The sequence below is a fragment of the Choristoneura fumiferana genome, chromosome 30 (assembly GCF_025370935.1).
Source record: "Choristoneura fumiferana chromosome 30, NRCan_CFum_1, whole genome shotgun sequence".
Classification (NCBI taxonomy): Eukaryota; Metazoa; Arthropoda; class Insecta; order Lepidoptera; family Tortricidae; genus Choristoneura; species Choristoneura fumiferana.
The window spans coordinates 7,534,024-7,546,350 of NC_133501.1; the positions used below are offsets into that span (position 1 = coordinate 7,534,024).

The window sequence follows — 12,327 nt, forward strand, 5'->3', positions numbered from 1 at the left end:
TATCTTATTATTATAATATATGATATACCAGTCGCGAAATCTCAGCTATTTTTTAAGTTACGCGGCATTAGCCACTGTTGGTGACGCGGCTTGCAGTATCGACGCAATTTTTTTTTTTTTTTATATTTTATTATTATGGAACTTTGATCAAACGATAATGAACATGTCAGTTCCCAAAGGCCTTAACTATAAAAACACCACACAACAACCATACGATTCAAATGAGTAACAACTCGTGCCAAGAGGGACTGACGTGTCCTCCAAACCATACCACCGGATCCCCTACCACAGGGTGGCAAACCTGCGCACGGATTATTTTACACAGAACTCGATCAACGCTTTGAATGTATGGATGCACATATCGATTCCGATAGTTTAAAAACTTATCCCCCAAAAAAAAAAACGGTAATTTTTGTTACGTTTTTTTCATACACAGTATGGGCGGAACAAAAGTGACTCATAAAATATAATCGATTGTGCTCTTGATTCTGAGTAGGAAAAGCCATATTTTTTCTAGAAATAAATAAAGGGACACGAAAATGCCCACCCACAAATTTTCGTATTAATAATATTAAATAGAACTAGTCTTACCTCGTCCTCCGACTGATTTTCAGGTTCGCTATCAAGCAACCCCTCCTCATTGTCTGTGTCCTCCGAACTCAGTGCCGGTTGTATTGGGCGTTTCTACAAATAAACAATCATCATCATCATATCAGCCGTAGGCCGTCCACTGTTGGACATAGAGGCCTCCCCCATAAACCAGTAGTTTCGGTTGGCAGCGGCCTGCATCCACCGTGAACCCGCGACTTTAACCAGGTCATCCATCTATGGGGGCGTTCAAGTAATACGTAACGCAATTTTTGGAGATTTTTGAATTATAAACATACTTATATAGATAAACACATACTCAAATACATATTAAACATCCAAGACCCGAGAACAAACATTTGTATCGTTCATACAAATATCTGCCTCAGCCGGGAATCGAACCCGGGACCTCAAGCTTCGTAGTCAGGTTCTCTAACCACAAGACCATCCGGTCGTCAAATAGGACAACAGGACGTTCAGGATTTGTGAAAGATGTAAGCGATTTTGATTCGGCTTTACCATGGAAATATCTGACACTTCGCCACTGACATCTATTGGCATTATTGTTTTATGACATGCAAACAATTATCAACTTTGGGGTGGTAGACCACATATTTGGCTGATGGTACGGGGGCGCGGGGGTATGACGACAAAGGGGACCGAGAGAGGTGCGGGCGGCAGGCGCATTTTTGTTTTAACTACGCGAGCCCGCCGCCCGAACGTCTCGTCCCCCTCCCTTTGTCGTCATACCCCCGCGCCTCCCCTGTTCCGCGCGTGCGAGGACTCATTTAAACGGTCTAGTTACAGAACCTAATTAAATTCACGAAGACTGATTGCAGGATTAAACATGGAAAAAACTTACAGGAGGCATGAACAGAGTCGGCACTGCGTTCTTGATCAGTCCAACCGCTCGGCCTCCGCGTCGCAACATGCACTCTTCAAAATGACGCCGGCAGACCAGAGCGCATCTGTCCAGCGTCCCGGCGCGGCGACCTAGGGCCAGGATCCAACGCGCGCGCGCTATTACATTACGAGGCAACCTGGCGTCAGATGGAAATCTATTTAAAAAGTGAAATACGCATATCAAAAATACAAACTGAGATACGGATGCACAGAAAAACCAGAAAAAGAGACCAGCGCTGGGAATCGAACCCAGGTCCTCAGCAATCCGTGCTGCGTGCTATAACCCCTGCACCACCGCTGGTCAGGAATCTACACGAATTTTTCCTATGCATACATATCTCAGGTTGCTTTCTTTCTACTACGCTACTTAAGCAGCAGCACTAGCAACACCTTAAGATAAGGCTGTCTCACGAAAGTGCCAGGATTGAACAAGGCAGCCCTATAGATTTTGACACTTCTTAATAAGCACTATTGAATGTACTACGTAACATACCTACTTTACTAGCTACTTGATGAGGTAATTTACACCAAAAAAAAATATAATTTTTTTGCTCACTGTACAAAATGCTCCAGGTTTATGCCAGGCAACCCAGTAATTTTAGACAAACCTTTTTAATATGCAACATCCTAGATAAGTCGCATTTTGCTACTCCATGAGGTAGGATTGCATACTGCCCCCTCTTAGTCTATGGGTTAACAAACAGCAGGGCTACTGTTGGGGTTTAGTAAAAGGGGCCCGATTTCAGGATAGAAAATTTACGAGCAAATTTTTTTTTGTATTTTTGTTAGTTTATTTTTTTTACTTTAAAATAAGCATCTTTTATTGATTGAAGTTTTTTTATAAACTTGACCGTTTAGGAACTAGAGCAATCCGAAGATGTATGCTATGAAACTAGGACTAGTAAACTAGGTTTAGGTTAGGTTAGTGTGTCACCCTGCCCGAAGGGCATAACTACCCAGAATCCGAGCTTGTCACGGAAATTACTATCAACAAAAAACGTAGGTAAGGTTTTGGACCTTCGAGTTCGGACTCGCAACTTCAAATCGCTCTAGTTCCTAAACGGTCAAGTTTATAAAAAAACTTCTATGAATAAAAGGTGCTTATTTTAATGTTTTCTTTAGTTTAAAAAAAACTAACAAAAAGGAAAAAAAATTTTGCTCGTAAATTTTGTCCTAAAATCGGGCTCCGTTTGCTATACTCCGACCCGAACTTCGAGTTTCGAGTTTCGTAGTAGCCCTGCAGATACTTTCATTCACTCATTCAATCCATTTGTGCCAGTTCTTGTGAATCAACCTGTAGGTTAGGTTATTAGGTACTTTATTAGTGAATTAGCTCAATATAATCTCGAAATTTCCAGACATACGACTACTTTATAAAAAATCCGACTACAATCCTAATACGATAACATTAGAAGTTTGTTTCGGCGGCCACAATAACAAATCATTAGACTTAATTTTCGGGAATTAGGAAGCTCACTTACCGGTGAAACGTGTAGTTCGTTGTTTTTGAATTCGAGCTGCATCCCGGGACAGCGCAGTAAAAAGTCATTGCTGCACGTAAGCCGTAAATAAACAAAACACAAGCACAAGATCAGCTTGAGCTAAAGGTAGCCGAGCTGGATGTTCACTCATTTGTTGTTGTTGTTGTTTCTTTAAAAAAATATGGCTCTGTCCATTGGAGGACAATTTTGCCAGTGTCTAGTAGTTTCACTCATTTGACACAAAGACTACAGTATATATAGGGAGTTTGACACTACACTGACGTTAAATTCAGTGTTGTCAGTATTGTAATACGTTTCTACTATTTGGACCATATCAATGACCAAACAAAACGTATGTTTTGACATAGAGTAGTGCTTATCTACCTATTTAGGATACAAACTTTCTCTAGTTTCATTGCTTTTATGAATAAATTTAACTTTTTAAAGAGGATAAACTTGGGCAGATAGTGAAAGTCCATTTTGCAGCGACTTACCTGTAGTAAAGTTTTAAAGAAGTTCAATATCTTAAAAACGGTTGAACCGATTTTGATACAACATGTCTAAGAAACATCTTTACAAAAACTGCTTTCAAATAAAAAAAACCGCATTCACAACGGTCCACACGTTTAAGAGCTACGATGCCACAGACAGACACTCAGACATACAAACACACAGCTGTCAAACTTATAACACCCCTCTTTTTGCGTCGGGGGTTAAATACGTTGGCAATTTCTTTTCGGATTATGGTATACATGCTACTTATTCTTGTTTCACAGAAAACCAGGTAAATTAGTTAAAATCTCGCAAGTCAATTCTTCTTTCGCAACCAGTTACCAAGCAGCGAAGTCATTTTCGAAACTGGTTGTGAATGTTGACACATTGCCGATGTATAAAGATCAGTTTTAAAAGTACGTGATTATAGTTTGTTACTTCATTTGAAAAAAAAAAAGCAATAAAGAGTTTGAGTTTCTTGTAGGTAGCACACGAGGGATACTCATAAATATGGCCGTAAATCGTAATTATGCTGAAAAACTGGTAATTTAAAACTAAACTCAAAACTCTTTTTTGCATTGTCCTAGGTTCCAAATTGCCGTTTGTGTGTATCTAAACGCTATTTTACAAAAATAGAGAAACAAACACAACTGATAAAAGAGTCATTGTATTGTATGTATGTAGTTTTAAGTTATGAATTTATAAAAAAAGTCATAAGTTTTTGTATCGCGCCACCATGGACATAAAAAAAAAATTTTTTTTTGATACATCATCAAAACGGCAATGGGTAAAAATATGGAAATTGAAACTACAAGTTCGTAAAAAATATTTTATTTATCTATTTACAACACAAAGACCGGCCACGACTATGAGCGACCGGCGGCGGCGAGCGCGTCTCCGGTAACCCCTTGACCACCACAGTGATCCAATCGAGACGGCCAATGAAAAAACTCACTAGAAATAAAGCCTATATCAAAAAATAATATGCTATTTAATTATAATATTTTATTTAACTCGCAATGTGATTCGCGTTACAGATTTTTTTATACCTATAAACAGCAAAAACACAAGACCCTGGCCAAATTGACAGAACCATGTTTAAAAAAAAAGTTACGGTTGCATGCGGACCACTTTACGGTAACGGATTGATCCGAAATTTACCATACAATAACCTGGTAGTGAATTTCTGGTGATCCGGTCAGGGTCGTCTCCGCAGGACGGATATATTCAACGGTTCTTGAAACTTGGACGACATAATAGGATATGGATTAAAATACTTTTACTGTTTAAAATCATGACTTTCTATTTGTTTTCTGAGATTAAAATTCATTGAGCGTACATTTTTGTGGAAGATACAAACCCATTGTTTTATGGACTATCTTCAAAGCACATTAGTAACAATATATCAACAGTTTTTTTTAAAGAAACTTCTCATTGTTGTCTCTTGAACATCGGGTCAGAATATTAAACAAAAAAAAGTTGACTGACCCATGTTATATGGTTTGCTAGAGCAGTCACGCGAGCAGAGCGGTGGCAGTGCGCATTTTACAACAGCCGCCGTGGCGTGCGCTCCTGGAGTAAGAGCTACGGATTAGTCTGAAACATGTCGAACTGTCTTGGCCGCGCAATCATCAAAAGCTCGCCGCTGAGTCGTCACAAGTCACGGCTCGGCAACAACTTTCGTCCTCGTTCGCCTCGTTCGGTCCCGTTTCCGCACGTACTTCTGGTTCTGATGCACCGTGCGCACATGCAGCGCGAGCGAGGCGGCGCACATCACTTTGTCGCACGCGACACACGTCACTAGCTTCGGCTGCTGCAAATGTATCTGTTTGACAAAAAACAAGCTTCTAAATGTAGGCTCTACACCAGGGATTTCCACTCCCAAGGGCGTCGCCAGCCGGTGGCCCATGAGGGGGCAAGATAATATGGAGAATGAGAAAAGTATGAATTGTCGGTAAAATCGAGAGCACTGACGCTTTTCACTTGTAGAGCTTTAGAGGGGGGTGGGCAAGCCTGCGGGCTCCATGGCATGTCACCTGATGGGAAGCAACCACCACCGCCCATGGACACCTGTCAACACGAGGGTTATCAAAGGTGCGTTGCCAGCCCTTAAAATGTAATAATAATAAAATGTGATAGACTCACGTGTCTGACGTGTTTAACAAGGTTGCTTTTAAATCTGAAGGCTAGCGGGCATTGATCGCATTTGAAGGGCCGCTCGCCTGTGTGCACCAATATATGTTGCTGGAACAAACAAAACATACATTATCAAACCATAATAGTGCCTCATTTCACACTCATCATCATGATATCGGCCGTAGGACATCCACTGTTGGACATAGGCCTCCCCTATAGACCTCCAGTTGCCCCGGTTGGAAGCGGCCTGCATCCACCGTGAACCCGCGACTTTAACCCAGTCATCCGTCCATCTCGTTGGTGGACGTCCTATGCTGCGCTTGCCGCGCGGTCTCCATTCCACGGCCTGTTCTCCGTGCTATATGGCCTGCCCATTGCTACTTCGACGAGCTAATTCGCTTGGCTATATCGGTGACCCTTGTTCTTTTACGTATGTCCTCATTCCTGATTCGATCCCGCATAGCCGTCTCCATAGCTCGCTGAGTAACTCTAAGCCTCTTTAGCCACTCACATGCTTTGCATTTTGAGTTGAAATCTATTCATTAACAACAGGCAACTAGAGTTGCCAAATGCATGTGTTATAAGGCCTCTAGCGAAGCACAATGTCTCGGGTCCATATGTCATCACTGACAATACTGTAGGAACGGCTGTATACCGCTGCCAGGTGGTAAAACTGACCACCTGGCAGGTTAGATTGACTTTATTATGTAAATGGTAGTATTTCTATATTGTATGTTTTCTAGAATTTTGACTTTAAAACGATTGACAGCAGTATACATGCCGGAGCTCAGATTGCTCCGACAGCCTGAGCTGCTGGAACCATCTATGTAAATGTAATTTATAAGTGCTACCAAGTTCTACATAAAATATAAATAATTGAAGAAATATATTGTTTACTTGATCTGAGTTTAAAGTCACGCGCGTAGATCCCCATTACCTAAGCTCTTACAAGTTACAGTCCCCACAGTACACACTAGTTAGGCTCCGTCTCCACCAGAGATGTGCGAGGAACGTGTTTGTCATGAACCAATAGAAACGCTTCATTTACCTGTGCTCGTTCCGCTCAGCCGTTTCCACTAGAGCTGTGCTGTGCGAGGATAGGCCAACGAAGCGTTTCTATTGGTTCATGACAAACACGTTTCTCGCACATCTCTGGTGGAAATGCAGCCTTAAAGATTTTCGTCTAAGACACTGAAGAATTTTAAACGAATTTTTATTCATCATTATCAGCATAATAGCAGTCCAATTTTTATTACTTTCATTTAATTCAATGGTTAGTAAATAACCTAACCAACAAAAAGTTGGAAAAACCCCGACATTGCCACTTCAAAGTTCAATATCTCTAAAAAGGCTGAACCGATTTTGATATAACATGTCTAAGAACCATCGCTAGAAACCCTGCTAACAAATAAAAGGAAACCGCATTCAAATCGGTTCACCCGTTTAAGAGCTACGGTGCCATAGACAGACACACAGACACATAGCGGTGAAACTTATAACACCCCTCATTTTGCGTCGGGAGTTAAAAAGGTCTTACATTTAAGCCAAGCTTGGACGCGTAGGCCTTGGGGCACAGCTGGCACTGGAACGGCTTGACCGCCAAATGCACGTTCCTGTGGTACTGCATCTGCGTACCGTTCTAAGGACGAAAAACATACAATAAAACAATTAATTACCTGCGCGTGTGTTAGTGTGAGTGAGCGAGTGTGCATTTAAATACAGGCTGCAATGATATCCTCTAGCAAATTCTTCACCCAAATTGTGTGTACTGTATAGATTCAGGCGTCACTTTGCGGAGGTCCATGTTAAAATATATGGAATATCTGTCTTGCTCCTCCGCCAAGTAGTGAGGCCAAGTCGTGCGAAACAGCTACGTTTGAGTTGGAAAAAATGTCTTCGACCAAGCGTCGTAGGGTCAACAACAGCTGATGATGCTTCGGAAAGAAGCGAACACATGTCCGGGATCTCGTTTATGGTTGTGGTGGTGTGGTTCTCTTGGTGGTGGGTTCTGTTACGTTTGCGTTGGTTATTTCCGTTTTTTATGTGGAGGGAGGGCGGGTTAAATTGCATGAAAAAACATTTTTTCAACTCAAACGTAGCTGTTTCGCACGACTTGGCCTCACTACTTGGCGGGGGAGCAAGACGAATATTCCATTTATTTATTTTTCAAATTGTGTATATCCTACTAATATTATAAATGCGAAAGTTAGTGAGTGAGTGAGTGAGTGAGTGAGTATGTTTGTTACTCCTTCACGCTGAAACGGCGTTAGTTATTCCGATATTACCGTAAGATTTTTTTAAAATCCCGAAATTTAAATTCAGCTGCTGGATCTAATGATTTACGTGTGCGAAGCCTCGGGTAAACACTAGTTAAAAATATATTTCTAACAACAACTGTTTATTTGTTTCAACATATTAATCAAAGTGTAGCGTACCTTGAGCGTTTTCCCGCATATCTCGCAGACATAGAGGGCGGGCGTCTTCGGCCCGGTACTGAGCTGTCGCTGCTGGAACGGCGCCACCGAGGCCCGCTTGTTCATGTGCTTCCGTTGGACATGCAGCTCGAACGACTTCGAGTTTAGGAACGTCTTGTTGCACTGACGACAAACACCACCATAATCAATGAACTAAAACAATTACTTTTCTCACCCGCGACCTTATGATAGCTAAGTTTACGCAAGATATGCGTGTTCAGGCAGTTCCTCCCCCGCACTGTTAGAACACACACAAATCACACAAACCCATCTATCACCACCACCACACTACATTGACGCTCAACCAGAGCTCATCTTCAGAGCAACGCAATCGTTCAACATGCTACCAGATGTTGGACTCTAGATCAGTGTCAGATGTCTTCTTTTTGTGCGTGTTCTTACATTGTGGAGGTGGAGGAACTGCATAAGCACACATTTCTTGCATTCAAGTAGCTGTCATAAGGTCGCAAAGTAACGCTTGATTTATTGAACCATCAACATCATCATAAATATTAGCCGTAGGACGTCCACTGCTGGACATACATCTCCCCCATAAAAACATAAAGCAAACTTAAAAGGTGTTGTTTTAGGGTTCCGTAGGAAAAATGGCAAAAAGGGTACCCTAATAGTTTTGTCATGTCTTATCGGTCCGTCCGTCAGTTTGTCTGTCCGTCCGTCCGTCCGCGGCTTAGCGTAGAGACTATTGGTACAGGAAAGCTGTAATTTTAACTATCTATCTGTGAGCATTTTTTTTTCAAAAAGATTTAGAAAAAAAAAACCACAGAGATTACTAGTTGTCTCCGAGGAATAGAATTTCCTTAGAGATAACTTTTTTTAACAGTTATCTGCGTGGAAAATCTATTCCTCAGAGATAGCTCGTTATCTCCAAGAAATGAATTTTCCTCGCAGATAACTGTTACAAAAAACCTCTGAGGAAAAAAAATCTTCACAAATAACCAGTTATCTGCACATGGCTTGTAGATACAAGGATCAAGGGAAGGAAGTTTTGTTATCTTTTGTAATATTATCTTGGAAACTGTAACAAAATCTTCTATCATATGTCCTCAAAAATAAAACGGCATAAACGCTCGAATGAAGACCCTAGAACAGTAGGTGGGTTGCCAGATTCAAAATCTACCTACCTCGTCACAACGATGCCGGTCTGTCTGATGTTCTGCCGCATGCTTCTTAAGCGCGGTCTCGCTGCCGCAACTCTCGCCGCATGCGGCACACGGCCACAGCGCCGCATGCGGCACGCCCGCGCCCAATTCTTCGTGCCTTTGCAACGCTTCTGCGTTTAAAAACGTAACATCGCACCCTGTACATTTGAGGTTGCCGTTGGGTTTGTATTTCTGGAAGAAATTAAAAGCAATTAAGCAAAAAGCGCCATTTTACCCGAGCTGCTGACGAGGGTTGATAAAGTCGACGGTAAAATGTGTGCAGTGTGTGCCTCGCTACACACACATGCTCTCTACCGATATAATATAAACACATGTAGTCTTAGCATAAGCTCTAGAATAAAGCCAGATATCAAACCCAAAGGTTGTCTCCTTTACGCTCATCCTCACATGAGTTTTACGGATAAGCACTGCACTGTGTTTTTCACTTCGATTGTGAAAAAACTAAACAGCACTAGTGAAAAAAAAATGTTCAAAATCTACTAAGTATCTATTATCTTTTATACATTGTGAATTTTTTTTTTTTTTTTTCATTCGACTCTAAAACAAGTTTGGGGTCCTCCTGATGTAAAGAGATCACCCCGCACCATAACATTGCACGCCAGGGGTATTGCACTTGCGTTTGCCAACCTAGAGGCCTAAGATGAATACTCAGGCTGCCAGTAATTTCACCGGCTGTCTACTCTCCACGCCCGAATACACAACATCATTTAGTGAATCTGCTTCACGTGGAATTAGCGAGCAAGATGGTTGGTTAGAATCCGTTGCCAAGTCTTGCAACCCGCTTGTTTAAGCGAAACTCAGCAACACGTTAATTTAACAATGTTGGTCAACAAAATGTTTACCATGAATACGAGGCTTAAGATTGTCTGTGTCTGTCTGTCTGTACTGACCGTCCCGTGCGCTCGCGCCTTGTGCATCACAAGGCCCCGCCGGCCGGCGAAGGTCTCGCCGCACTGGTCGCACGCGTCGAGCGCGGCGGGGTGCTGCATCCGTACGTGGTTGCAGTACGAAGTCTGGTGGTCGTACACCGCCGGGCAGTGCGGGCACGGGTACTTCGTGCCTTGGTGCATGTGATAATGCTTTTGAGCATACGTTCTAAGGGTCAAAGATTAAAGTTAATACTCTAATCTAGAAACAAAATACATATTATTTAACGTCATAAAAAAACAATTAACATACATATAAAAAAAAAAAAAACAAGACAAACATGACGCTAAATAGGTCCACCACTCAGCATGAATGCCTGATTTTCAATGAGGACCTTATCTAAAGCTAAAAGGCTATAATAAAAACAGGTCTCAAAAAAAAAAGCTAAGCTTACTGAAGTTTGCCGAAACAAATTGCAAAAAGCAAGCAAAGATAAATACGAACATATTCGACAAAATACGAATGGCATGTTATTCAATAACCCTGTAAATGTTTACTTGTTTACCTGAAGGTTGACGCAGCCGCACTCGTTGCACGTGAAGATGGCTCTGTGTGTTTTCTCGTGCATTTTCAGTATTCGGCGATGCCTGTAGCGGAGGTGGCACACCATCGCACTCGTGCGGCAGACCCTGACGGAGTAATAATAGGGGAGATGAGAGAGAGAGAGAGAGAGAGAATCATTTACCATTTACATTATGGCCAAGCTGAAAACCAGCGCCGAGGCTTCCTTTTCTCATGTATTTAATTGTTTACTCACTCCCCGCAAGTATAGTAACATGTATTGTCTTTTTTTTTAACTAGTTTTGTCAAAACTTGCAAGTATAACCTTATCACTATTCAGTGATCAGATTACAGTTGAAGTTTATATAGCATTTTTTTTTATTTTTGTGGCAATATTTTTTTTTTTCTTTATTTACACATATTCGATGCATGTAAAAAATACAATACAGGGAATAATACAAAATTAACATCGAATAGTATAAACTGGAGCCCTACTCCAGCATAATGTTGCTGCAATATTACAATTTTATAATCAATACTCGTTGACAACTCGGTTGACAACTGGTTACGTAAAAGTAAAATTTGAAATATCGGTGAATGGGTGGATTTATTTTATTTACCCCCTGTTTTCTCATCCATTAATTAAATTTATTTGACGGATAAATGATGCCGTCTCTATTTGTTTTGTTCGAATAGACAGAGACGGCATCACATTTACCCGTCAAATAAAAATAATCAATTGGTGGTGAAACAGGTCCCTAATTATAGGAAACTAGCCATAAAATGGCGCTCACCGGATCGTGTGTGTTCATATGCGTCGTTAAAGTATTTTTCTTCTTGAATCCCTTCCCGCACAGGGTCGCAGCAGAAGGCAGACGTACTCTTCCTTTTTCTCTCCTCTACCTGCTGTTTCTGTTCTTCTTTTACTTAATATCTTAGCTGTACAGTTAAACTGTTTCTCGAAGAAAGCGAAAGACTCTATAGTTGGATAATCTTTATCTTCTGTTGTAACAGATTTATTTTTCATTAAAAGTTTTTTAACTCTTTTCCTTATTTCAATTGTTTCCTCAGACGTATCAGTGTCTACCTCAGTAGGGTTCGATTGACATTGGTTTTCGCATTTTTATTTACTTCTCGATTTTTATATTGTATTGTTACCTAATTTTACTGTTTTTTCCTTTCTTTTTCAACTGTAACGCGTGTCTCTTCTAACGTATCAGAGTCGACGTCAGTATAATTTCCGGTATATATCTACATCGTCGTCGATATCGAATATGCATCAGAATCTTCTTTATCAATTTAACTTGAATATCTTCACTTTATCAATTGTATTAGTATTGTCGTCTGAATCATCTAGATATAAATATTCCGCGCCATCGTCACTTTCTAAATATTCTTCTTTTGTATAGCTTGCTACTTTTTGTGGTTCATTATCTTCATTTTTAATAAGTAGAGGTAATATTTCTAAAACCGCTGAGTTTGGAATTGGTTATACTTTTACTTGCGCGAGCTCGTTCGTCAGTTTGTCGTCTGTCTATCTATTGTTTTAATATCATCATTGTTAACTGAAACAAAATTTTTGTCGGTTAAACAAACAAATTTATTTAATTAAAATACATAAATCGCTACTATTTCCACTATTTT

The 12,327-nt window shown here is 40.8% G+C and overlaps 2 protein-coding genes across 2 annotated transcripts in view; both read right to left on the reverse strand.

The window, feature by feature from the left end:
- Window positions 1–3,221, reverse strand: part of LOC141444501 (uncharacterized) — a 3,624-nt gene extending 403 nt beyond the window's left edge. Inside the window, exons 1-3 of the mRNA XM_074110050.1 lie at window positions 2,973–3,221; window positions 1,451–1,628; window positions 548–684 (exon numbers count right to left, since the gene is read on the reverse strand). Of these exons, the coding sequence (XP_073966151.1) occupies window positions 548–684; window positions 1,451–1,628; window positions 2,973–3,040 (383 nt within the window). The 5' untranslated portion in view covers window positions 3,041–3,221. The remainder of the gene's footprint in view (window positions 1–547; window positions 685–1,450; window positions 1,629–2,972) is intronic.
- A 1,676-nt stretch (window positions 3,222–4,897) lies between these two features.
- On the reverse strand, window positions 4,898–10,792 carry LOC141444502 (putative zinc finger protein C09F5.3). The gene is made up of 7 exons (XM_074110051.1): window positions 10,680–10,792; window positions 10,146–10,350; window positions 9,217–9,426; window positions 8,036–8,197; window positions 7,138–7,239; window positions 5,610–5,708; window positions 4,898–5,289 (listed from the first exon to the last, which is right to left on the reverse strand). The coding sequence occupies exons 1-7, from the start codon at window positions 10,790–10,792 to the stop codon at window positions 5,125–5,127; spliced, it is 1,056 nt and encodes a 351-aa protein (XP_073966152.1). The 3' UTR covers window positions 4,898–5,124.
- Between the last annotated feature and the right edge of the window lie 1,535 nt (window positions 10,793–12,327).

Coding starts and splice junctions, on each gene's coding strand:
- LOC141444502 (XM_074110051.1), bottom strand. CDS start 10,792: ATGGTGTGCCACCTCCGCTACAGGCATCGCCGAATACTGAAAATGCAC. Junction 9,427..10,145: donor AGGCGCGAGCGCACGGGACG/GTCAGTACAGAC, acceptor AATTTCTTCCAG/AAATACAAACCCAACGGCAA. Junction 5,709..7,137: donor CGTCCAAGCTTGGCTTAAAT/GTAAGACCTTTT, acceptor TGTTTGTTCCAG/CAACATATATTGGTGCACAC.